Raw genomic sequence first — 26,194 nt, 5'->3', positions numbered from 1 at the left:
TCACCATCTTTTCAGTCGATGGTTATGACAGATGAAGAGCAAAGATCTGATGGTAAATTTTGTAAAGTCGTGTATAGTGTGTACACATGAATCGGCTGCTGATCAGGACTTTCAGTCGTTGGTAAAATCATTAACGATATTGCATTGGGAGAATGTTTCTGTAGTGTGTATCCAGCCTGAGTCTCCCAATCATAACTATAAGCTTTGCGATATGTGTGGATCTGATATTCAACCTTCGCGATCGTTCTTGTTCACCTCGGAAGATGCTTTTAGAGCAGAGAGCCACCTTGCAATATCGATGGAGTCATTTTGCTGTACGTTGACCAAATCTGTTTATTTCTAACACGTTTCATGGTATAATTTCATCAGAGGAAAGAGCAATAGTGGACATTAGGTGAATGGCATTGGCTGTGCTGAGTGGTGATTGTACAGGTTTGAACGCTATCTTACCGCCCCATTGTGACAATCATAATATACAGAGGGACACATGCATGGCCCCTGACAAAGCGCACCCTGCTGGACGTGGGAGGTATTGCAAAACATTTGCTATTCACAGGATATCACACATAACATAATTACAATAGAACATGAAAGTGTCTGTATGTTTATGCGCAAATATGCGTCTGCCTCATGGTTTGTGACTGTATTTTGATATTAAGACACATGCAAACTTAACTTTGTCATAAAGAGCAGATATGTATCAAACATCATCAGCAACTCGAAAAGCACCACATGGTAACTAATTAAAATCATAAGTTTAATCCACAACGAGATGCCTTTCAAAGAGGTGTAATTAATTTGCATCCGCATGTCCTTACTGTAATCCACGTGCACGTGAGCGCCCACGTGTAACTCAAAATTCTGGCACAAGTTGCGCACAATCTCAGTCTGACAAATTTTACATGTAACGCAAAATGACAGTGTGCAAATTACGTCTAACGCTAAATTATACTCTGTATATGTAAGTATATATGTATAGGTATGTACAGTACACAGGATATAGTTTAGCTGGTGTGTAATTCCAACACTATCAGAACTAGACTGTATATAAAATAGACAATGTATTTCTGCTATTAATGGCACTTTTACACTGTGTGTACTGGTCCCTCTACTAATGCGTTTAGCGGGATTGCGGGACCGCCGGTCTTTTGAGAATCTAGAAAGACCCCTGCTTATAACTAATTTCTTTCCCTCACCTCTGCTATAAATGGGACTGAAAAGTCCCACAAATTGTAATTATTCTTCCCCCCATTTCAGGAAATATCATATTTTTTACACAATTGGAATAGTAAATAGTAAATAGGCCAGGGACCATAAATAATTATCATTACCCTTTTTTAGTTTTTTTATATAAAGCACCAATGTATCACATAGCACTGTACATTTATGATAGAAAAAAGTAAGTACAAATATATGAAATTCAAGGTAAAGATGGCCCTGACCCAATGAGCTCACAATCTAAGAGTCGTAATTGCTGCATAAGGTATTATCTATGTGCAATACTGGGTTATTACTATTTGGGAAGAAATGAACTGGAGCATTCAAAATATTACTTTAGATGGTGTTTTTGGCTGTTGTGTAAACTGGTGCCAGTTTGTCAAGACTCCGGGATCCCCTGAACCCCATTAATAGTCAGTTTCAGCTGCCAACGGCAATACCACTAATGTAAAACACAGACATGTGCTATTTGCATGATGCTTTGTGGAGCCCCTTAAGACTTAGCGCTTGTGGCTGGTGCCCTCTCTGCCTCGTGCCTGGACACGGTAGAGGCTGCTCTCTCAGTGAGCAGTTTATGGGAGATAATACCCCTGCCCCCCATCCCCCCAGTGTACAGCACACTCTGACTTCCTCCCCATCTCACGGGTTATTTGCCTGTGGGCAGTAGCTGCACTGGGTATAAATAGAGCAGCTCACGTCATCTCTCGGCAGCTCTCCGCTCTGCCAGCCTGTCACACTCACACATTTTCCACTTGTGCCTCTGAATTTCCATTCGGCCAACGTCCTATCAGAGACGGAGGCCCTGCAGGACTGGCAGCCCCCCCGGGGGCACTCAGACTTTTAACTGTGTCCGTTATTTGCTAGGTGATTGTCACCCGTTTTGTCGCTATCGTAACTCACCAAGCTGTCTTCCTGGAGGCCTTCTCACGTATCTGGGAACAAACCTCAATGTGACAGGAATTTAGCAACAACGTGGAACTTTTACCTTGTACCGAAATATCAGCTTCAAAGATATTCATTGGCAGAGATGGCAGCTTAGATCAGGGGGGAGAGGGGGGGGGGGTTGTGAAAAGGGATCTAATTCTTCCACAGTTTGCTTTAAATTGATCTATCGTAAATTTATTCTGTAATAATTAATTATCTATACAAAATCATATATTGGGTACTGACTTTAACCACACTGCTACCCCTCAAATACCTGGGAATCCACATATATAACATTAGTTATCCACTTTTATTTATGAAATCCTCTTTTGTTTTCCGCAAAAAAAAAAAAGTCAGTTCAACTACAGGGAATAAAAATCTTTTAAGTAGTTATTTTCCCCCCACTTGCCCTTAGTTTTCCCTGGCTGGTCCCTTAATTCGGACATAGACCATTGGCACAGATGTTAGACGATAAGGCTTACAGCAATATGCCAGAAGGTGAATTTCAAGAAACAGTTAGAGGATACTAAGGAAACACTCGGCTGAGTTGAATGCATGTTGGGGGTAATTTATGATAATAAAAAAAAAAGTCACCCCTAAATGTAGCGTATTCACGTCCATCATACATAGTCGTGCGCTTCGCAAGGTTTATATCAGCCTTACGTCAGACATACAGACACCCGCATACACATTTGCTCTTAGTTTTGATATAATACAGCAGAGATATAATATCACTTCAGGCGTACAAATGAAAGTAGAAAAAATACTAAGCCCAGGAAATGCCATAATATAGCCGCCACCAATGCACAACGTTTCAGAGGCGAATTTGCAATCAGCCAATCAGAAGCGACAGCTAATGCTGGACAAACTGAGGACCGGGGTGACATAGAGTGGGCATGGCACATTGTCTATGTAAGAAAGAGCACAGCATCTCAGGGGCAAACGCATTTATAGAGGGGGGTTTCCACACCACGCCGCCAGTGGGCGTGACCGGCATGCATGGGGGCGTGGCTATAATATTAGACAGTGCTTGACTGCTCTCCAACTCTTCCTATCCCCATACTATACATGGGCAATGCTGCGTAGACTACTGTTAGGTGCATGCAGGTATCCCTTTTCAAGCAGAGCCATGTGAAGCGGGAGCAGGGTCCAGCCACCTCAATTATACAGTGCCCCAGGCTTGGAGGGGGGTTTCCAGGCGCTAGAACCCCCCCCCCCCCCACCCCCCCACCCCTCGGTTTGCCTATGCATCTATACCACATTCCCCGGTGCTTGGTTTTTGTGGGCATCTTGCCAGTCTCAATGTCAGTAATCCTAAAAAACAAACAAACCTTAAGCTGCCCCAGTTTCCCTCATTGTAGTCACGTCACTATATACAGAATATATGACATTTTTTACTTGATTTTTTTATTTTTAGGTACGAAACAAGTTAATGAGGAATGTTGATGTCTGGGGCTCACGGAAAGCGGCCAGGAATAGACAATTAAGGGATAACTCTGACTGTGCGTCAAAAAAGACATGGATACTAGAGAAGCTTCAGTATATTTGGGTGATTTACACAGCCAGTGTCATGTATACTAACTAGTATTTGTTCCACCGTTTGATCTTTTTTTCATTCCCCCATAAAGGGTCTTAACTGCTGCGTGACCATAATACCCCAAATCCGTAGCCTCACGTCATTCATCCGTTCTTCCTTTCTGTCTAAGACGTGAATTGTCATTTACATGCAAAACGTTTGTTGAACGTTGTCTCATTTTAGCTGATGCTCTTGAGATCATTTATTTTGATATTTGTCATTTGTTTGTTATTCTTTTTCCCTGTGTCTGAATTTGGATACAATGTTAATAAAATGTAAATTGAAAAAATGAAGAGTATTTTGTGAGTACATGTTCTGTCGTTTCCCAAATCACAGAGTCAGTCGTCGCTGGGTCTTTTAGGATGTGGGTGAAATTGGTGACTTGTTTTATCTGGATATTACTGTCACTGGTGTCAGACAGGAATTGCCCGCAGAAAACAGAGGACACTGATTATGAAAATAAAAATAACTAAAAAATAGCATTTATAGAACAAACAGCCATCGTGATATAGAGATGTTTGAATTAACTATTGCAGCAAAGAATGAACAGACGTAATTCCCTATATCAACATTCTGTGTTTACACAATCCTAGTGGACCTAGTGATATCTTAAACTGATCCAGATTAAAAACTTTTGGTGGGCACAGAACCGTACAATGACTGGTACATGCCAGTTGCTTGGATGGGAACGGGTTAATATTCTTATACAGTCCCAACTCTCTCGCCCGCTGGCTCTCTGCTACCAGAAAAGAAACCAGTTTATTTTTAAAGCTTTTTACTGGTGTAGAAGTAATCTAATGTGACAACGCGGACTGCCTGTTCTGCAGATCTAGGTGGCTGCGTGAGGTGGGGTCACAGGAAGCCCCTTACCAGAAATTGAGCAGAGCTGGGGGCGGTGTGTGTGGTGGTACATTGGGGTGTAGGTGGCTCTGCAGGGATTTGAGATGTATATTGGAAATAAAGAGGATATAACAGTATGTGATACAGCTGGAGTAGAGTTTAGTGCCACTAATGGAGCACGGGGCAGAATGCTGTTTTGTCATTAATAGTAATATTGTAAACTACTCACAGCTAAACCGATAAGAAATCAAACATATATTCTCCACTTCATCTGCAGTCTTCAATAAATTACACCCCATCTGTAATTAAGGTCTGAGATTATTATCATGACATCTGGATTAATCTATATTAATAGAGAACGGGAGGACCCTGCTTCTAAAGTAAAAAAGAAATATTGACTGTCAGCTCCCATGTTGGAGATGCCACATTTGACCCATACAATGTTGGGGACACCATGCCAAGCTCTAACCCCTGCCCTCTGATGCCCTACGCTCTTCCACTAAACCCTATTATGATGGTACATACCCACCGTCTCTCCCTCTTCTTGACCCAATCATCCCCATCTTTCTTCCCAGACAGTCTCTCCTTGTATATATCTGTTCTCACAGCAATGTACGATGGCACAGGACAGTAGAACGCACTATGTATTGGCACAAAGTGGTGAGTGCAGCACTGGGCTTAGCAGCTGCTAACCTGAGTTTTAGGGGATAGTGATAGACGGTTACATGGCAGGAAATGTGGACTTGTTAAAGGGTGGTTTTGTATATATCAGACAGGTGATGTCGCCTCTCATTAGGCTGAGGATGGCTGAGCAGAGGCCCGGTCTTGGGAGAAAACATCTCCCGGCCAAAGGTGTTTCAGTACAAGAAGCCAAAGATGTCTAGACAATTAGTGACATTCTCCTGAAAAGGGCAGAAAACCCAGAGCGAGGGAGCAGGAGCGCTGCGACCGGAGAGAGGAGAGGAGAAGACATAGACGGAGGGGGAGACGGGTGCAGGAGTATGGGAGGACAGGGAGTGAGAAAGCTGAGGGACCAGGGAAGCAGATAGCAGGAAACCTGTTGGCCGAGAATCAGGCTGAACATTGTAGAAGGAGGAATTGGAGACTGTTTCTTCTTTGTAGTGGTAATGGGGCCTGATTCATTAAGGAAAGGTAAGCAAAAAAAGTGAGTAACTTTGCACCCTGGCAAAACCATTTTTTTTTTATCATCAATCGTTTGTATTGAAATTTTTTAAGTAAATGGGGGGTACAGAAAGAAAAAAAAAAGGGGGGGAAGGGGGGGAGGTGGAGTTTGAACACACCAATATAGCATTTGCAATTTACAGACAGTATACAATATATAGTATTCAGTTTACTGTGGAACTTTAAACTAACTCACCAGACCTGGCCTAGGTCTTGGAAAACCCGACATAAACACTCAATCAGGGCGCAACCATTGACAAAGAACCACCAATAGCAGGGGGAGGAGAAGAAGGATTATTTACTGGAGCCCCACCCCCGTCGGTCACGTAGACATGCCATTCAAACCATTTCATCAATGGGGAAGATGGTTTCATTGAATAAGGGACATCTAGTGTTTCCATTTCAAACGCATACTGGACTTTGGTAATTACCTTTGACAGAGAGGGGGGGGAGCGGTGCTCTCCATGCCTGGGCTATGGCGGCTCTGGCGGCAATAAGTATATGATTAAACACATAACAGGCCTGTCTCGGGACATGGGGCGGATATAACTGGAGAAGGGCAATCTTAGGGGTCTGAGGAAGATCTAATTTGGTCACTCTCTTAGCTAGGTCAAATACCTGAGCCCAGAAAGAGCGCAAAACCGGGCATGTCCAAAAGATGTGAAGCAAATCCCCAACCAACGAACTTTGTCTCCAGCACAGCTTAGACTGGGAGGGCCACATTTTATGGATTCTAGAGGGGGTCAGGTAAAGTCCATTAACTAGCTTGATGAACATTTCAGTGTGGTTTAAACAGCAAAACCATTTTACATTTGACAGGGAGGCAAATTTAAAATATGACGGAAGATTTATAGTTGGGGTAAGGCTTGTTCTAGATCAACTTCAAATTTCAGTGTACAAATAAGCTATCAAGTATTTCTGTGCTACATGAAAAAACAGCCACTATTTATCTTATGTGCAAAATAAAAAACTAATTTGCACCCCTTGCATTGTAACATGGTTTTGTCCAGAAGAAAACTCGCTCATTTTATTGCCTTACTTTCCTTAATGAATCAGGCCCATGATCTTGTACCTCTACTAAATGCCCCTTTACTTCGTCTACTTATAATCTGCAGAGTATCAGTCCACTGCCATCTCTCGAAATCTGCAGAACATCACTCTGTTCTACCCATCTTTCAGCAGATGCAAAGTAATACACTCTGCAGAGCATCTCATGCTTAGGATCCAGGACTAGGCTCATTCTGATTGCTCTGTACGTGATCTGCCGGCTATAATGGGCTTTACACCAGGATATGATTTTTCGGCTTGTACATGCCCTCCTGCCACTTTTGCTAAATACACATCTTATTCTTCCTATTTACCTTCTGCAATATTCAGTGCTGTCCCTCCACTTTACTTACAGAGGAGCTGCCATGGATCAGATAAAGTCTGTTTAATATTGTGCATGTCCTAAAAAGAACTTAATGTCCTTGCAATAAAAAGAGATTGCAAAGAAAAAAGAACTTAGTGTCCTTATGCTCCCGTCCCCCGGGAGAGAGAATGAAATATGTGCATGTACTATCTGCAAATGCTGAACATTGGCTGCAGAGACGGACTCACGCTCTCTCCCGTGTGGCTCCTTCATGCGACGCAGGAGAGCTGTGACTTACAAGAAAACCTCCCAGGAGCGATCAGGAGTCTGTCTGTCTTCGTAGCAAACGTCTGCCCACTATTAGGCTAATTGGTGGCCAAATATGCGCTCAGAATGTATGTAGTGTACGTGACTAAATATAATAAAGTTGTGATGCTAATGAATTAAGTACTATCAGCTGGAACGGTTAAAAAACAATTGCCCAATTGTACGCAGCTAGATCAGTGATCATCATCATTATTGGGCAAAAGTACAGATCCCAAAAGGGGCATCTGAGTGTGCACCCATGTCTAGTTGTGCTACAATCATGTGCCCACATCCTTACTGTGCCAGGCTAGTTTACATGCCCCTTCCTACCCCAATCAGTCTCTCCAGGTGTAAGGAGACGCAAGTCACAAAACTATATGTAGACATAAGAGTTTGGTGCCCCCTATATCAGACCCTGCTATGGATACGGCACTGAGCTTTGTCATAACCCAGAGCAATGAACACAAACTGCCTTATGGTATAAATACAAGGTTGAAATGGACAGAAGGAAGTTGTGAGGTTAACGCAATGTAATTATTATAAATTGTTAGATTAGACATTTGCACTAACAAAGTCATCTGAAGGTGGACGACCTTATAAGCAGCATTGTCTGTTCCCTTTATCAGTTAAATATTTTTTTTTTTTAAATCCAGTATTTTTATTGGAAATTTTCAAGGTACATACATACCAACAACAAAACAAAAAATAAACAAATACAGAAGAAAGAAAATACAATCGCAAATATGCCAATATTAAATATAAAATATTGGTTAAATTGTAAGACACCAGTATCGCATAATGATAACATTTGTACAATACTTAATTAGGAATATACATCGTAAATACTCTTGCATACGCACTCTGCAGAGGCGGGGCTCTGCTTTTTGTTATGGACTTTATTATTGTTATTATGTAATCCAGGGGAACCAGACCCTCATGTATTCAGGACATCATGACTCGAGGATACAAAATATAATGGAGACTCCACCCACCTGTACCATATATTCTCAAACTTTGGCAATGCCTGCCTGCTCGTGTAAACAAATCTTTCATGCCCTATAGTGGCATTAACCAGGATTTTCCAACTCTTAATTGTGGGACTCGTCGGTGCTAACCATAAGCGGGCTATGCTAACCTTAGCCACCATAAACAACTGGGAAATATACATTTTTGTCAGCTTGTTGACCTTTCCCTTCAGACGGAGCCCAAATAAACAGGTGGCCGATGACCGAAGTGGGACTTCAATTCCCGCTTTTTGAACACATCGTATGACTCTTCGCCAGAAGGTTTGTATACAGGGACATTCCCAAATGAGATGCCAGAAATTGCCATTTTCCAAACTACATTTTGGACATTTAGAAGTGCTATCGGGGCGGAACTTAGCCAGCCTAATAGGGGTCAAGTAGGCCCTATGCAGAATGAACACCTGTATTTGCTGGAATTTTAATGACGCTGTGTAGCCACTAGTGCTATCCATGACCATCCCCCATTCTTTGTCTGTTAAGGGACCAATATCTATTTCCCATTATCAGTTAAATATTTAATCCTAATGGCATTACTAAAGCACATATACCAAACCTAGGACAAGTTATCTTCTGTCTGCGTTTGGTGTAACACCCTTTGTTTTCAGTCCATGGCCCCCTTTACCAATAGATGTTATTCATTTGACTGACACATTTTAAAATGACAGAAATCACACGTCAGTAAAACTGTCAGTCAGAGGGAAATATAGATGACCCTGGTTGATGTCGCCTATTTCCTTCCCATAATCCCATCCGCTGTCAGCGTCTTGGGGACATCCTCGGCCTTATCAGTAAGACGAGAGAATGACCAGGAATAGGGACATATGTCACATATGTCCCCTTCAGGGATCGGCACCAGCTGTGAGTTTTAGACGCGTTGATGGATGATTGTATTGGACATGAGCTGGATGCTCATTAACACACGGTCAATATGAGAACTAATGATGATTGGGGGGTGGGCAGAGACACAGAGAGTGGAGGGCAGTCAGTGTGGCTGTGGGTGACTGGGAGACGGGAGACGTTACAGGTGGGGGAGCTGCACCAGGTAAGACCCCGCCACAGAGACCCCCTTATTGGTCCTTTCTACAGACCACACCTGAGACTGTGTATTACACACCCAGCACTGTATATTACACACACTGCACTATATATTACACATACTGCACTATATATTACACATACTGCACTATATATTATACATAGCACTGTGTATTACACACACACACACACACACACACTGCATTGTACATTATACACACAGGACTGTATATTACACATAGCACTGTATATTACACACACACTGCACTGTACATTATACACACAGGACTGTATATTACACATAGCACTGTATATTACACACACACTGCACTGTACATTATACACACAGGACTGTATATTACACACACTGCACTATATATTATGCCCACACTGCACGGTATATTGCACATAACACTGTATATTACACACTGTACATTATGCACACAGCACTGTATAACAGACACAGGACTGTATACTACATACACTGCACTGTATATTACAAACACAGGACTGTATACTACACACACTGTACTGTATATTACACACACTGCACTGTATATTATACACACTGCACTGTACATTACAGACACTGCACTGTATATTATACACACTGCACTGTACATTACAGACACTGCACTGTACATTATACACACTGCACTGTATATTACACACACAGGACTGTATACTACACACACTGCACTGTATGTTACACACACTGCACTGTACTTTATATAGTCTGCACTGTATATTACACAGGACTGTATACTATGCACACTGCAGTGTGTATTACACACAGAGCACTGCTTATTACACTCACAGAACTGTACATTACACACACTGCACAGTATATTACACAGAGGACTGTATATTATACGTACATCACACATAACACTGTATATTACACCTTATACACACTGCACTGCAGCCTATACTATACATATATATTTATATATACTGTATATATGGACAATGACACTGGTACAGTATGCATGAGGTTTTGATGGCAACAGCTTATTATGATTATAGTTTATACTATCTCCTATATGATTATAATTAATTCCATGTCCTATTCATCCGCACCTCCCCCCCCCCTCATTAGATGTTCATTCCTATTTTATAAAAATTACCCTACTTTTTATGCTAGGTGCAGTGATGGAAGTGGGGGTGTATAAGGTGGTATGTCATACCGCCACTTCTCCTACTGTTTCCATTGTAACGCTATAAAATTACATTCACCCACATTCACATTACATTGTTCAGACCACCACTTAGAAATTTCCACTTTGACCACTGGCTAGGTGTAGTGACTGGATAGGCTGCACTCTCAGTGATGTCATTGGTTCCTGGTGACTGGATAGGCTGTACTCTCAGTGATGTCACTGGTTCCTAGTGAATGGATAGGCTGCACTCAGTGATGTCACTGGTTCCTAGTGACTGGATAGGCTGCACTCTCAGTGATGTCACTGGTTCCTAGTGACTGGATAGGCTGCACTCTCAGTGATGTCATTGGTTCCTGGTGACTGGATAGGCTGCACTCTCAGTGATGTCATTGGTTCCTGGTGACTGGATAGGCTGCATTCTCAGTGATGTCACTGGTTCCTAGTGACTGGATAGGCTGCACTCTCAGTGATGTCATTGGTTCCTGGTGACTGGATAGGCTGCACTCTCAGTGATGTCACTGGTTCCTAGTGACTGGATAGGCTGCATTCTCAGTGATGTCATTGGTTCCTGGTGACTGGATAGGCTGCACTCTCAGTGATGTCACTGGTTCCTAGTGACTGGATAGGCTGCACTCTCAGTGATGTCATTGGTTCCTGGTGACTGGATAGGCTGCACTCTCAGTGATGTCACTGGTTCCTAGTGACTGGATAGGCTGCACTCTCAGTGATGTCACTGGTTCCTAGTGACTGGATAGGCTGCATTCTCAGTGATGTCACTGGTTCCTAGTGACTGGATAGGCTGCATTCTCAGTGAATGGTTCAAAAATTAAGTATCTATGAATCTAATCCCAGAAGTTAGTTTTGAGGGGGGGTATAGCCCCGCACCCAGGCCACCTACTCTTCTGCAGCCCAGAGGTGAAGCTAAAGTTCTGATTCCTTGACACTGGCACAAAATATGAGTTATACTCCTCCATAGATCCCCTGCCCCCACTAACACCCATCACACCTGTGTTGTCCAGAGAAGTTTCACTCAATCACCCTTATGACTGCCCTGAGACTGCATAGTAATTGGGGGCTGAAGTTGAGCCCCCAGCCCCATGTTCCTGTAACTGCTGCTAGTCCTATTGCTAAACCTCATGATTTTGCACGTTAGCCAGCAATGCCCTGCATTAGATGGCTAATCTCCACTTCAACCTCATCCCACAAAAATAACAATCACAATTACACATTTTGGAGAATTCTACCAAAATTGTTCAGATATAACAAAATGTAACTGAAGTATATGTTATCTCTGCAACTCTCACCCATCTCGCCCTCTAGGTTGTGGCCCTGTCTCTTTGTGACTATTGCCCCTTCTCTACAAGGGGTTTGTGTTTATTCTTTCTACGCTATAAGTGACTTCCTGAATTACCAAGAGGCCAATTTATCCAACCTTGCCGGTCTAGGATGGGTAAAACAGATAGAGACTCTGTGGAGCTCACCACACCAAGCGAAACGCGTCAGCCTCTGCCCATAGAGACTCACTGCCAGCTCTCTGGAGAGACTAAGAAGAAAACCGGGACTGAAGATCGAGGCACATGGAAAGGAAGATTCGACTTCTTGTTGTCCTGTGTCGGCTATGCTATTGGGCTGGGTAACGTGTGGCGATTCCCATACCTGTGCGGAAAGAATGGTGGAGGTAAGAGATGCCGGCATTTCATAGCCAACCAAACTTTGTATAGATTTTAAATCTTGTACAGTGAGACAGGCATTACTTAGCCCCACGGTTCCCAAAGTGTGTGCCGCTGCTCCCAGGGGTGCCGTGGCCAGGCAGAGTGAGAGGATGATGCAGATGGGGCAGAGTGAGAGGATGATACAGAGGGGGCAGAGTGAGAGGATGATGCAGAGGGGGCAGAATGAGAGGATGATACAGAGGGGGCAGAGTGAGAGGATGATGCAAAGGGGGCAGAGTGAGAGGATGATACAGAGGGGGCAGAGTGAGAGGATGATGCAGAGGGGGCAGAATGAGAGGATGATACAGAGGGGGCAGAGTGAGAGGATGATGCAGAGGGGGCAGAGTGAGTGGATGCAGAGGTGGCAGAGTGAGTGGATGCAGAGGGGGTAGAGTGAGAGGAGGCAGAGGGGGCACATAGTGGATGCAGAGGGCACCGAGTGTGTGGATGCAGGGGCACAGACTCAGTGGATGCAGGGGCACAGAGTGTGTGGATGCAGGGGCACAGAGTGTGTGGAGATGAAGGAGGGCACAGAGTGTGTGGATGATGGGGCACAGAGTGTGGATGAAGCAGGCACCGTGTTTGTGGATGAAGGGGGCACAGAGTGTGTGGATGCAGGGGCACAGAGTGTGTGGATGCAGGGGCACAGAGTGTGTGGAGATGAAGGAGGCACAGTGTTTGTGGATGAAGGGGCACAGAGTGTGGATGAAGCAGGCACAGTGTTTGTGGATGAAGGGGGCACAGAGTGTGTGGATGCAGGGGCACAGAGTGTGTGGATGCAGGGGCACAGAGTGTGTGGAGATGAAGGAGGCACAGTGTTTGTGGATGAAGGGGCACAGAGTGTGGATGAAGCAGGCACAGTGTTTGTGGATGAAGGGGGCACAGAGTGTGTGGATGCAGGAGCACAGAGTGTGTGGAGATGAAGGAGGGCACAGTGTTTGTTGATGAAGGGGCACAGAGTGTTGATGAAGCAGGCACAGTGTTTGTGGATGAAGGGAGCACAGAGTGAGTGGATGCAGGGGCACAGAGTGTGTGGATGCAGGGGCACAGAGTGTGTGGAGATGAAGTAGGGCACAGAGTGTGTGGAGATGAAGGAGGGCACAGAATGTGTGGAGATGAAGGAGGGCACAGTGTTTGTGGATGAAGGGGGCACAGAGTGAGTGGATGCAGGGGCACAGAGTGTGTGGATGCAGGAACACAGAATTTGTGGAGATGAAGGAGGGCACAGAGTGTGTGGAGATGCAGGAGGGCACAGTGTGAGTTAGCTGTAAATTATTCTTTGACAGAAATATAATTGAAAAAAATATACAAAAATATTCTTTTCCCTTGGATTTATGTGTATTATTTTTGCTAAATAAGTATTTCTGTCCTGACCTAAATACTTATTACATTTTTTGACCCAACTACTTATAAAATGGGACTGCTCGGTAATTATTTTGGAGGGGTGCCTTGAAAAAATTATGGAGACTCTAAGGGTGCAGCGAACTGCAAAAGTTTGGGAACCACTGACTTAGCTATTTTGTCCTTATTATCTATTTACATCACTTATAAACATATTTCAACAGTTCTAGTAATTATTTAGCTGCACTTAGCTGTGGAGCACTGATTGCAGGTGATTGTCATGGTGAAAGGGGGATAGCAAGAGGGGGTGCAGTGGTTATGGGTTCCAGGGTTGAGGACTCTTCTGAGCAGTACACACACCAGGTCATGCATGGCCAAACAGGGACCGTTGGCGGAGAGAATGGCATCACGCGCCCCTACCCAAATGTTGCTATGGGTTTCGGCAGTGCACTGGTCAGCCCATGCATTGTGGTGTTGTACAGGTGTCGGAGTCCGTAGTTGGCAGATGAGAGGATGCAGACAGGGTCTGTAGATGGGAGAGGGTGGAAGTAGACATTGATGATAAAGGATGCGAGCGATGACACCCTGAATAATGGAATGAGCAGTTAAATGACTATGAATGTTCAAGTGTAAAAATAACAATTTATAATAAAAATAATATAATAATTATAAAATTTATGAGGAATGAGCAATATAATGTATTAAAATAGATGAATAAATACAGAGAGCTAACTGAGGTTTGCAGAAGTAACCTCAAACGCATTTCACCACCATTGTGTGGCTTCTTCAGTGCATTGTTTTGCAAGCTCTAGTAATTAGACAATTCCTTGCAAACCAGTTAGTCCGTTAAACTATTGTTTGGAAAATAGCAATACAATTGCTTGTGTATAGCAAGCAGGAGTTAAGGTTAGGAATGACTTGGGTGTGTGTGGTTAGAACAAGGGTCAGTGCACATCCCTTTAGGATTTGCAGTTTCTCCAGTTCAGAGATTCGGTGGAGGGAGTCAGTACTAACCTAGAAATTGCTGTCAAACAACTGTTAATACTCTGATATTTTGATTGACATTGAGCAATTGCTCTAGAACCCTTATTTAACAATTAAACAATTAATTTAAATTAAAAAAAAATGCTAACATTTTGGAGCTGATGGAAATATTTATCTTTCTCTTACATAAATTGGATATTACCCTAATACACTCCAATGTCCTGCACTCAGCACTCATATAGTTGTAACATTCGGTCTCTTCTTCAGGTGCCTTCCTCATCCCTTATTTCCTGACGCTGGTCTTTGCCGGGATTCCACTTTTCTTCCTGGAGACTTCTCTGGGTCAATTCACATCAATTGGCGGACTGGGGGTGTGGAAGCTGGCCCCCATGTTTAAAGGTACAGTAAACCCTCTAGAGAACATTTCTGGAAGTGGAACATCTCTACCGTTCAACACTCTAAAAATGTGGATGAGACACAGAAGCATAGTATCTAAGGTTTGGGCGATAAACTTACAGTCTCCTAAGTAACAGAAATGACTGGTGCATCCACAGAGGCATGGGCAATAATGCCACTACTAGTTTGGAGGGGGAAGGTCATTCATTCTTTTACTGTTCTCTCTATGACCTGGTAAAGGAAATGTCCATCCTAATTATATATTTATTGTTAGCCCCCACTTCCTGTTTGGTCCACTGTCCAGGATCCCCAGGACAATTTTCTGACAATTTTCAGCATTTCCGACTCATCGGAGCTTATTGTATGTCAAGTACCTTGGACAGCTCCTGCGGATGGTATTTTACAGTTTACATCCCAGTAGCAAATTAAAGGCTATTGAGTGCAGCAGTGTTTTCCAGATCAGCAGATGTTATAACTATTCCCCGTATTGTGTCTTTATCACAGGGGTTGGCATGGCTGCCGTGGTGCTTTCTTTCTGGCTGAACATTTACTACATTGTCATAATCGCCTGGGCACTGTATTATCTCTTCAACTCCTTTGCCTCGGTGAGCCGACCACGGAGAGAACATTCCACATCTACACGTTGATTGAAATGTTATTGTCCTCCAAACATGAAATATATGTACATATGTATTGTCCCTACATAGCTATATCTGCTGGCATGAGAGGGAGCTATAATGTTGATGACTTAGCCGACGTACAATTAAATATATCATCCATAAAAGGCTCAGTAACTAACTGCAAATAAATGTGTCTGTCTAACACTGTGTTTCTCAACTCCAGTCCTCGAAAGCAGCTCATGTTTTCAGGATGTCCATCTGTGGAATCAGGTGAGAATAATAGATCAATTCACCTGTCCTTGACTAAGGAATCCTCAACACATGACCTGGTGGAGAAAACCCTGGCCCAATTCGCACATAGGTACAAACGCTCTGTGCGACTTGAGATTGTGGGTTACAGGCTTAGAGGAGAATGTGCATGGTAGAAAGAGTTAAAGGTCCTGCCTATCCCTTAATCACCTCATTTGAACTGTTTTTCGTCCCTAAATACTACATGTTCGAGCCTCATTCATGTCTGAAATAAGTCATGTGACACATGCGATGTTGTAATGTTTTTGTTAGAATTAGAATTTTGCCTGTAAATGTGGTTTCTTGCATAAAATGCAACTGTTGCATTTGTTACTGTGTACATGGATTATTCAGTTATGGATTATATATACTAATATATGACACCAGCCTTTTTTGCCACGATTGTGACTTTCTCGCTTGTAACCCCATCTCACTCCCGACTCCAATACTTCTCTTGTGCTGCTCCCCACTTACCCTGCCTGTACAGACTCTCCCCAAAACCTTTCAGCTTTCATACTCACCTCTTCGTTATCGTCTACCCTCCCCCCACCTGATACTACTCAATGTTTTACCAGCCCCAGTCCCATGCTCACTCCAGGTGCTATTGAATCCCGTGGCGCCTTACAAATAAACTTTGATGATAATACACACAGATTTCTTATGGATACTGAAGTGATGACATCAGAACTCACCGATTATAATTGACTCAATCCTTGTACAGATATTACTAGGACAATCTACATATATTAGCATCACTTGTGGCTTGTATACATGTCTAGGATTTTTGTACAGTATTGCATATAGTATAGTATAGTATAGTGCCTCCCCCACTCCCGTCTCTCGCCCCTCCGCTCTATACTCAATGCGGCCGCAAGACTCATCTTCCTCTCACGCCGCTCCTCCTCTGCCTCCCCTCTCTGCCTTGCCTTACACTGGCTCCCCTTTCTCCTACAGAATCCTTTTCAAACTCCTCACCACCACTTACAAGGCTCTCTCCAACTCTACTGCCCCTTATATCTCTAACCTCCTCTCCATTCACACTCCTGCCCGCTCCCTGCGCTCGACCAATGACCGCCGCCTCTCCTCCACTCTGATGACCTCTTCCCATTCCAGAATCCAGGACTTTTCCCGTGCAGCCCCCTTCTCTGGAACGACCTCCCTCGTTCCATCCGTCTCTCTATTACTCTGTGCTCCTTCAAACGTGCACTCAAAACTCACCTCTTCCTCAAAGCCTACCAGCCATCTACTTAACCCCCATCTCCTCCCTTTAGCCCGTCCTCCCTTCTCTCCTCTTGCCTCAACTGGCTCCTCTTGTGCCTGGTCTGTTTACCCTCCCTTAGGATGTAAGCTCGTATGAGCAGGGCCCCCTCCCCTCCTGTCTCCATACCTGTTCTTCCGCTCCATCTTTACTGCATATGACTGGCCGGAGTTCTGAAGTATTGATACTTTTTGATCATTGTTCTGTATGGTTTCACCCTGTATAGTCTACTGTTAGTACTGTGTGCGGCGCTGCGGATACCTTGTGGCGCCTAACAAATAAATGATAATAATAATGATAATAATAATAGTATAAAGTATGACTCTCTGGTTGTTTCCATTCCTCCCCCATGGTAGACCCTGCCTTGGCAGAGCTGTGACAACAGCTGGAACACAGATCGATGTTTCTCCAACTACTCCCTGAATGATACCACCAACCTCACCAGCGCTGTCACCGAGTTTTGGGAGTAAGTCAAGTTGGAGGTCACCCGACCTGTCTGACCTCTGTCCTGTATATCCTGCCCTCCACTTCCCTGGCCACCCCTTTAATTCCGGACTACCGTCAAGCTTGTCCCATCGGTGACATCACTGCTCACCCAATATAAGTGATGACATCATTACTCCCCAAATATAACACTATATCTGACTCCAACGGTAAACGCTATGGCCGTCTAATAGGGAGCGAGTATCAAGCTGGCAAAGAAAAACCTGTTTCGCTCTTTAACTCTTTCCCGATCTGTACATTGTCACCCCTTTGTAGGAGGAACATGCATCAGATTACTGGGGGGCTGGGAGAGCCAGGAAACATCCGCTGGCCGCTAGCCTGCACCCTGGCACTGTCCTGGGTCATGGTTTACTTCTCCATCTGGAAAGGAGTGGAGTGGACGGGCAAGGTGCGGTATGGATGGAGACGTTGGCTGAAATTACTTAAATTTGACATTATGTTACAAAGCAAATTAATGTATTCAGTCATTAACAAATATAGAAATACAGATAGAAGTACACTGTTAGCATTATTTTTTTTTATTGTCTTATAACATGATGCATTAAAATCTTAGGCCAGCGGCATGTTATGTAAATGAGGCTACAAATCCAGACACCTTCTTGTAGCTTTAACTCCATTCATTTTTCTAATCCTTTCTGCCTCCCAGGTGGTGTATTTCTCAGCGACCTATCCTTACTTCATGCTGGTAATACTGTTCTTCCGAGGGATCACACTTCCTGGAGCAATGGACGGGATCCGCTTCTACATCACCCCAGACTTCAGCAAGTTGTCCGAGTCCGAGGTGAGTTGGGTCTAGATGATCTAATAAACTACCTCTTATTTTTAATAGGGAAATCTCCTAAGTAGAGAGAGTGTATTGATCAAGGTCCGACGAGCTAATGGGTTATAAAAATGTACAAAAGAAAACGTCCCTAACATTAGCCCAAGTCTTAAATCCATAGCTACTTTAAGCTCTAAAGAAGAACTCCACCCAAAAAAAAATGAAAATTCAGTTTTTGGTGGAGTTCAACAAAATAAATATTAATACTAAATATATTACTTATCTTGAGTTCCTTCCGATCTGGCAAGTCCCTCGATATCTGTAAGAGTCCGGCTTTCCTCACTCCTGCGGATCTGAGCCTTTCTTCAATCAGACAGCGTGTTGTCAGTGCCCCTCCTCCAATAGAAACGTCATGAGGGAGGGGCTTTGACAACACTGCTGCCTGTAGGAGTGCTGCTGGACCAGTATGGGCATTGGGGGACTCACCAGATCGAGAAGAACACCGGACTACTGTTATGAAACACTTAGTTATATTGTTAAATTTTGTCCCAACCTTTGTAAGCAGACACATCACATTTTTTTTCCAGTAGAAGAAGCATTGTGGTATACATTTGCTTCAGAACAATAGTGTCTTATTATTCATTTGATTATTATTGATACTTCTTACGCTCATTTGCTAACCCTTCAGTGGATAAAACATAGCAGGCGGTTGTACTGTGTGACCTGAGCAGATCTGGATTTTGGGGACTTAAGTCACAGTGTCCATGGAGATAACTTGCATTGGGACACACGTTTGCCGTAGTATTACTGAGGTTAAGTTGTCTCTTCTGCAGGTCTGGATGGATGCAGCCACTCAGATCTTCTTCTCATACGGGCTCGGACTGGGATCCCTGATTGCTCTGGGGAGCTACAATTCTTTCCACAACAATGTATACAGGTCAGAAATTCCCTCTTCAACATACTGAAACCCCTATATGAACCATCAGCAATTCAAGCCCTCGAAGGCTCAATATCCACTCACCCTACCCAATCTTCTCTCTTTTTACAGAGATTCCATCATCGTATGTGCCATAAATTCCTCCACCAGTATGTTTGCCGGTTTAGTCATCTTCTCCATCGTTGGATTCATGTCAAACATCACCAAGAAACCTATCCAGGAGCTAGCTGCATCGGGTAAACATGCAACAGTTCTAAACGGTCTTAATCATGGTGTATGGTGAATAAACTATGTCTCGACTTGACGGAAACAGAATTAAAAGGGACAAAGAACACAGTTTTTGTAAAAAGAAAGTAATAAGATGACCACTTAACCCACCCATACTAGTAATGTTAGTCTTGCGTCTGGGACTTACTCCATTTATGAGAACAAGGACCACATTTGCTATGTGCAAGATTTTGAGTAGGACTCTTCATATTGGTTTTGATTAAAGAGCAATAATTCACATTAATACGTATTAAAGTGTATTAATTACCAAAGTAAATACTGCACCTGTAATATACTTAACTAAATGTATCTACCATTTTATATGTCCCATCCCTTTGCTGGGTAGCACAGAAGCAGGAGTGACAGACTTACAGTCTTTAAGGTAACAAGAATTCTTGGGTGGCATTTCCAGTGGTTTCCCAACGAGTTTGAAGTGAATTAATTGATATACTTCACTATGTGAAGGGTTTACTCTGTATCTCCACCATTTTACTCATTGTTTAAGAGATCTTGAATTTCTATTTTGCTGTTTGTGAAGGTAGGAGAAGAAAACTGTTCTGATGCTTTAAAATCCTCCTAATAAAAGAAGTGACAATTGACTCCTGAGCATGCTCTCTGCAGCTTTCCAGTACAAGCTCTTATAAAGTAGCTTCAGGGTCCATATAAAGCAATTCTGAGCATTTTGGGAATGAAAGGAGCAATTCATTGTCTAAAGCACAGGAATAAAGGGTGCTCATTCATATACATATTGTAGCATAACTAAAATCCTCTTCCACATTCTCCATCCAAGGGGGCCCCCAACTTAACTTTGTACCAGCGCCCCCTTAGACATAAGGAAGCACCAGTGCAGTGACAGCATAGACTAATGGGCTCACAACTGGGTCTCCGAACAATCTGGCGTAGTTCCTACATTTCTTCCTATGCCATTAACTCCACGCGTTTCTTTATCATGAGTTAACACCCTGTCTGTTACTCTGCAGGACCAGGGCTGGCATTCTTGGCCTATCCGCAGGCGGTAACTCAGCTGCCGATGTCCCCTGTGTGGGCCATCCTCTTCTTCTCCATGCTGGTCATGTTGGGTTTGGACAGTCAGGTAAGAAACGTCCGGAATGGTTGGATAGTTAAGGGTGCGGATGGAACTGCTGTCAGACCAGCTTAGGATCAGACCTAACAATGTTTTCTCTCCTAGGAAGTTATTAATTGTTGTGGATGGAATTTGGTAAAAACAAATTGTTTCATTTCATGGTTGTGTGTAAATCGACCTTAATCAATCATAACATTGTCAGCACCAGACCCATGAGTCTCCCAATCTAGCAACTGTTTTTCTTTCGTACCTGTCACGTGCACCCTCTTGTGGCTCCTGCAGTTTTGTACGGTGGAGGGATTTATCACGGCGCTGGTGGACGAATATCCGCAACTTCTGAGAAGTCGAAAGAAAATCTTCATTGCTATCGTCTGTTTCATCTCCTTCATCGTCGGCTTTTCCAACATTACCCAGGTACATGGGGTGCAGTCATCGGGGGGTGCAGTATCTTAAGAGGCATGTACATGGTCACAGGGCAGTAATCGAGAATTGCATTGTGCGCCATGGATTGTGACTGATTGCGCTAAGATTCATGTACATACAAAAAAAAAAATCTTCAAACAATGGACAGATAGGTACAACAAATATATGACCAAAAATTTAGAAATCCTGGATATTCACTCTTGGGGTATATTTATTAAAGTGCGAATTTGAAAAAGTGGAGATGTTGCCTATAGCAACCAATCACATTCTAGTTAACATTTATTTAGTACATTCTACAAAATGACACCTAGAATCTGACTGGTTTCTATAGGCAACATCTCCACTTTTTCAAACCCGCAGTTTAGTAAATATACCCCTAGGTCTCAGGGAGTTTTGGACAAACTCACCTCTGATGTCCTCTAATATTTCCATCCCCTCTAGTATAACAAATTAAGGCCCTTAGTCTTTGGAACACTTTATTACATTGGTTGAAGAGCGTCTATGCTCTTTCCAACAGAAGTGAAAACAGAAGGTGCAAAATGGGCGACATTATGGGCCTGACTCATTAAAACAGCAAAGCATAAAAAAGGAGTAAATTTACACCTGGGCAAAACCATGTTAGATTGGAGGGGGAGGTAAGTTTAAAATGTGTTGGCAAATTTATAGTTGGGATACGGCATGTCCTAGGTCAACTTTAAATTTCAGGTAAAAACAAAGCTATCAAGTAGAAATAAAAGTATTCAGTGCTAAGTTTCACAGAAAAAAAAAACATTTTAATCTAATAGACCACAAAGCAGATTAATTCATTAGTAAAATGTCTCTTACGTTTGCTCCACCCTACCTGGGTCCTCTCAATCTTTCTCTTTATAGGGTGGAATTTACGTCTTCAAGCTGTTTGACTATTACTCTGCCAGCGGCATGTGTCTGCTCTTCCTGGTTTTCTTTGAGACCGTATCTATATCATGGTGTTATGGTGAGGAATCCATAATATTCATAATATTCTCATTCATTTGTCATGTGATTGTGTGAACGCAAATTTATGGTCATATGCTCGTGAATGATTATACAATTAAAGGCAAGTTAGTCCTTGTGTGGTAACGTGTTATAAAGCACAGGGTAAAGATGTGCCTGTGATGTAACTTGCCTGTGGAGGGCGATAGTGAGTTATCTGCATTCCTCTATCACAGGTGTTGACCGTTTTTACCAAGACATTGAAGAGATGATTGGCTACCAGCCCTGCTCCTGGTGGAAGCTCTGCTGGGCCTATTTCACCCCCTTTGTCTGTTTGGTGAGGAACTGCGTTTTTGAATTATTTTGTACTGTTACTTTTATTCCACCTATTACTTTATATAACTTTGATCTATATGAAGGAACAAACATAGGCAGGATATAGAGTTCTGGTATTCAAAGACATCAGTGTCCAAATAAGGGTCTAGGCTGGGGACCATGGAACTGATTTCTGTATTTCTGTTTATTAGCTTGAGTTTGTATAACATACCAGCCACTGTGACTGAATAGCAAGTTGCCCATTTGAGAGCTATGTTCATTTAGCAGTATAGTATGCTAGTTATTGCATGTTGTATACACTGGTCATTGGGACTGTATAGTATGCTTTTCATAGTGATTTGTGTCACTCGGTCTGTATAGATCTTGGGAGCTATCAGGGTTTCAGGGTGGTGGGGTTAGGGGGGGACTATGTATTGGGGCCCTAACTGCAAACTAATCTGCTCTTCTATAATCCACAGGGTGTCTTTATTTTCAGTGTAGTAGAGATGACCCCTCTCACGCTAGGTCGATATGTGTATCCTGCATGGGGACAAGGCATCGGCTGGCTCATGGCGCTCTCATCTATGGTGCTGATTCCTGGTTACATGTTGTACCTGTTCCTCACCTCGTCTGGCAGTGTAAGAGAGGTATGGATGTTCCTGTAATGCTGCCTCAGTGATGTCACTGGCTCCTAGTGAATGGGTAGGCTGCACTCTCAGTGATGTCACTGGCTCCTAGTGACTGGATAGGCTGCATTCTCAGTGATGTCACTGGTTCCTAGTGACTGGATAGTCTGCATTCTCAGGGATGTCACTGGCTCCTAGTGAGTGGATAGGCTGCATTTTCAGTGATGTCACTGGTTCCTAGTGAATGGATAGGCTGCACTCTGTGATGTCACTGGTTCCTAGTGACTGGATAGGCTGCACTCTCAGTGATGTCACTGGTTCCTAGTGAATGGATAGGTTGTATTCTCGGTGATGTCACTGGTTCCTAGTGACTGGATAGGCTGCACACTCAGTGATGTCACTGGTTCCTAGTGAATGGATAGGCTGCACTCTCAGTGATGTCACTGGTTCCTAGTGAATGGATAGGTTGCACTCTCAGTGATGTCACTGGCTCCTAGTGACTGGATAGGCTGCACTCTCAGTGATGTCACTGGTTCCTAGTGAATGGATAAGCTGCATTCTCGGTGATGTCACTGGTTCCTAGTGACTGGATAGGCTGCATTCTCAGTGATGTCACTGGTTCCTAGTGACTGGATAGGCTGCACACTCAGTGATGTCACTGGTTCCTAGTGAATGGATAGGCTGCACTCTTAGTGATGTCACTGGTTCCTAGTGAATGGATAGGCTGCATTCTCGGTGATGTCACTGGTTCCTAGTGACTGGATAGGCTGCATTCTCGGTGATGTCACTGGTTCCTAGTGACTGGATAGGCTGCATTCTCAGTGATGTCACTGGTCACTTCAAAGTTCAACCTACTAACTACTTTAGGCCCAGCTCCTTTATTCCTGTAAACACTTCCATGTTCCTCCTTATGGCTTAGTTTAGTCTCACTTATGTCATAAGTGAAACCTGAGAGTAAGGGGATATTGGGACAATCTTTATTACAGGTGGAAGTTTTCTGTTTAAACATTTTGGTACATTAGTTGAAATGCAGCTGGAAATGTGATTTTCAGCAGAAGTGCAAAATGCATTTTGTTAAAATTATAGGACTTTATCCCCAGGATCTCAGAGGTCAACATCTTGTGTGGAAATAAAAAAAATCATGGAACACCCCTGTAAATGCATATTCTCCACCCCTATAGTTCATTAATATAATCATGTCCCATAAAATAAGATCTAATTTTTTTAATAAAATGAGGTGCACTAGTGAGTTTATTCTGCACTCATTAAGGATCACCCCAATCTCCAAGTTCTCCTATCAGATACACAGCAATACCAACTACAGACAACAGGTAGCAGTGCACCATCAACACTGACAACTGCACATTCCTTTTCACTTACTGCAATCAAATCTCTAAAGGTCAATTCAATCAGGACTAAGAGACCTCACTTGTATGCATCCTTTATAAGGCCCTCACTCCTATCTGCATGAGCAAAGTTGGAATTTTGTTTCTGTGCTGGTGCTTCAAAGAGTCTTGTGTTATTGGCCTCATTCTGCATTCTCCAGCCCATCAACTTAAGCTTTGTCCCTTACGAGTAAGCGGCTTGGGCGGTGGTAATATATCTTACTGCAGCCAAGTGAAATCCCCCTGCAAGCACCCAGAATGGTGACATTTTTTATCCCCTGCAGACGCTGCCATCTTGGCTTGCACTTCCATGTGCTTCCTTGTAAAATGGGTACCACACAAGGCATCATAAAAGACATTGGTGCTAAAGGTTACAGAGATGTAAGGTTGAATGCAGTTTCAATTGTATAAGTGAACCAGTTACTTTGCATTACTTAGATTGCAGCAAATGAGTAAAACATATGGGTAAAAAACAAATAAGCTATCCATTAGTTACTACCCTTTAAACTTGTAGTGAAATCATTAGTTATGACCGTTTAAAATCACAAATTTCTACTGTACATTTCCATTACCTGGAAGATTAGAAATTAAGGTTCTGTGCACTGATTCTTTCCATTGCAGTAATGCTCTGTCTGTTCCATATTAAACATATCGGCTTTCAGCAATGGGATGGGACAGATAGCATGTTGTTCATGTTTAATAAACACTAGTAATTACTAGTTACTACAATTTATAGGTTTTGATATATATTATATTGTGACCCGACAGCTATATTGTGATATTGTCTGTTTTTTAGCGCCTGCGGGACATGACACAGCCGAAGATGGAGAGAATAATGCAGAAAAACGGACTGCGCCCCAGAATCAGCCTGGACGGGACAACGCGAGAAACTCCGGGAGTGTAATCTTCTGCGTGTCATGTGAACTTTCTATATTGCTTACCTATATGTGACTGCGCCTTTAAGTTCACCCCTCTGACATCACTTCCTCTTAGTCTCCAGATCTAGGTAGGAATGATTCACATTTAGTAAAGCTGAAAAATAAAACCCATGTAAGTAGATTTCAGATCTGACCTACCTGGGGGTTTTATTGCGTCACCTTAATATAATAATATTTTACAAAATAATTTGTTTGACTACTATCTACTATAAAAGTTGATTAAATAAATACAAACATTACACAAGTTTTGCAGGTGTTATTTGTTTATGCTTGTTGTATTACAGTGGTTACAGGTGTTCTTATACTGGGGCCCTGAACAGAAGGGGGCCCTTGATGGCCATCATCTGGAGCGTACCTGCCTAGGATGGTCCCCCGTCTACCCGCTCAATTCAAAACAAGAAGAGTGAACCTAGGTTGCAGAGAAACACTCCCCTATCTACCCCTGTACTCCCCCATCCACCTTCTGGTCATTTTCTTTTGATTATCGAGGAAGAAGTGTCTGCGTTCCTCTCGTCTTCTCACCCCTCCCCCAATGTGCCTCCTCAACCCTATTCCCTCAGTTTCTCCAGTCCTCCTCCCTCACACTCATATACCTCTTCCTCTCCTCTTCAACCTTTCTCTTTTCCCATCCTGCTTTAAAAACAGGTTGTGTACTAAAACCCGATGACAGACAGCCCAACATGAGCTAACCCAACATATTCGGTGCGAAGCGAAGGGATCCCCGACATAGTGTCCATATTGACTGTTTAAAAAAATTACTTCTAATAATTCCGAGGCTTTAACATGCA

The 26,194-nt window shown here is 43.1% G+C and overlaps 1 protein-coding gene across 2 annotated transcripts; it reads left to right on the top strand.

The window, feature by feature from the left end:
- The first annotated feature begins 9,384 nt into the window (after positions 1-9,384).
- On the top strand, positions 9,385-25,608 carry LOC142153215 (sodium- and chloride-dependent GABA transporter 1-like). 2 transcript variants are annotated; one of them, XM_075210590.1, is made up of 15 exons: positions 9,385-9,464; positions 11,938-12,295; positions 14,922-15,053; positions 15,555-15,655; positions 17,573-17,682; positions 17,976-18,108; positions 18,367-18,501; positions 19,314-19,417; positions 19,529-19,653; positions 20,665-20,777; positions 21,051-21,182; positions 22,062-22,164; positions 22,379-22,479; positions 22,937-23,104; positions 25,265-25,608. In XM_075210590.1, the coding sequence occupies exons 2-15, from the start codon at positions 12,064-12,066 to the stop codon at positions 25,370-25,372; spliced, it is 1,797 nt and encodes a 598-aa protein (XP_075066691.1). In that variant the 5' UTR covers positions 9,385-9,464; positions 11,938-12,063; the 3' UTR covers positions 25,373-25,608. The 2 variants fall into 2 exon arrangements, with proteins under 2 accessions (XP_075066691.1, XP_075066692.1); XM_075210591.1 differs by having other exon boundaries at positions 9,412-9,464; positions 12,063-12,295.
- Positions 25,609-26,194: the final 586 nt, after the last annotated feature.

The sequence above is a fragment of the Mixophyes fleayi genome, chromosome 4, assembly GCF_038048845.1.
Source record: "Mixophyes fleayi isolate aMixFle1 chromosome 4, aMixFle1.hap1, whole genome shotgun sequence".
In the NCBI taxonomy this organism is placed as follows: Eukaryota; Metazoa; Chordata; class Amphibia; order Anura; family Limnodynastidae; genus Mixophyes; species Mixophyes fleayi.
Note: the sequence above shows the minus strand (reverse complement) of the source record. Positions and strands in the feature narration are given on the sequence as shown.

Excerpts from the sequence above, each read along its gene's own strand:
- LOC142153215 (XM_075210590.1), top strand. The coding sequence starts at position 12,064 with ATGGGTAAAACAGATAGAGACTCTGTGGAGCTCACCACACCAAGCGAA. Across the intron at positions 12,296-14,921 it reads GTGCGGAAAGAATGGTGGAG|GTGCCTTCCTCATCCCTTAT; the intron begins GTAAGAGATGCC and ends TCTCTTCTTCAG. Across the intron at positions 20,778-21,050 it reads TGTTGGGTTTGGACAGTCAG|TTTTGTACGGTGGAGGGATT; the intron begins GTAAGAAACGTC and ends TGGCTCCTGCAG.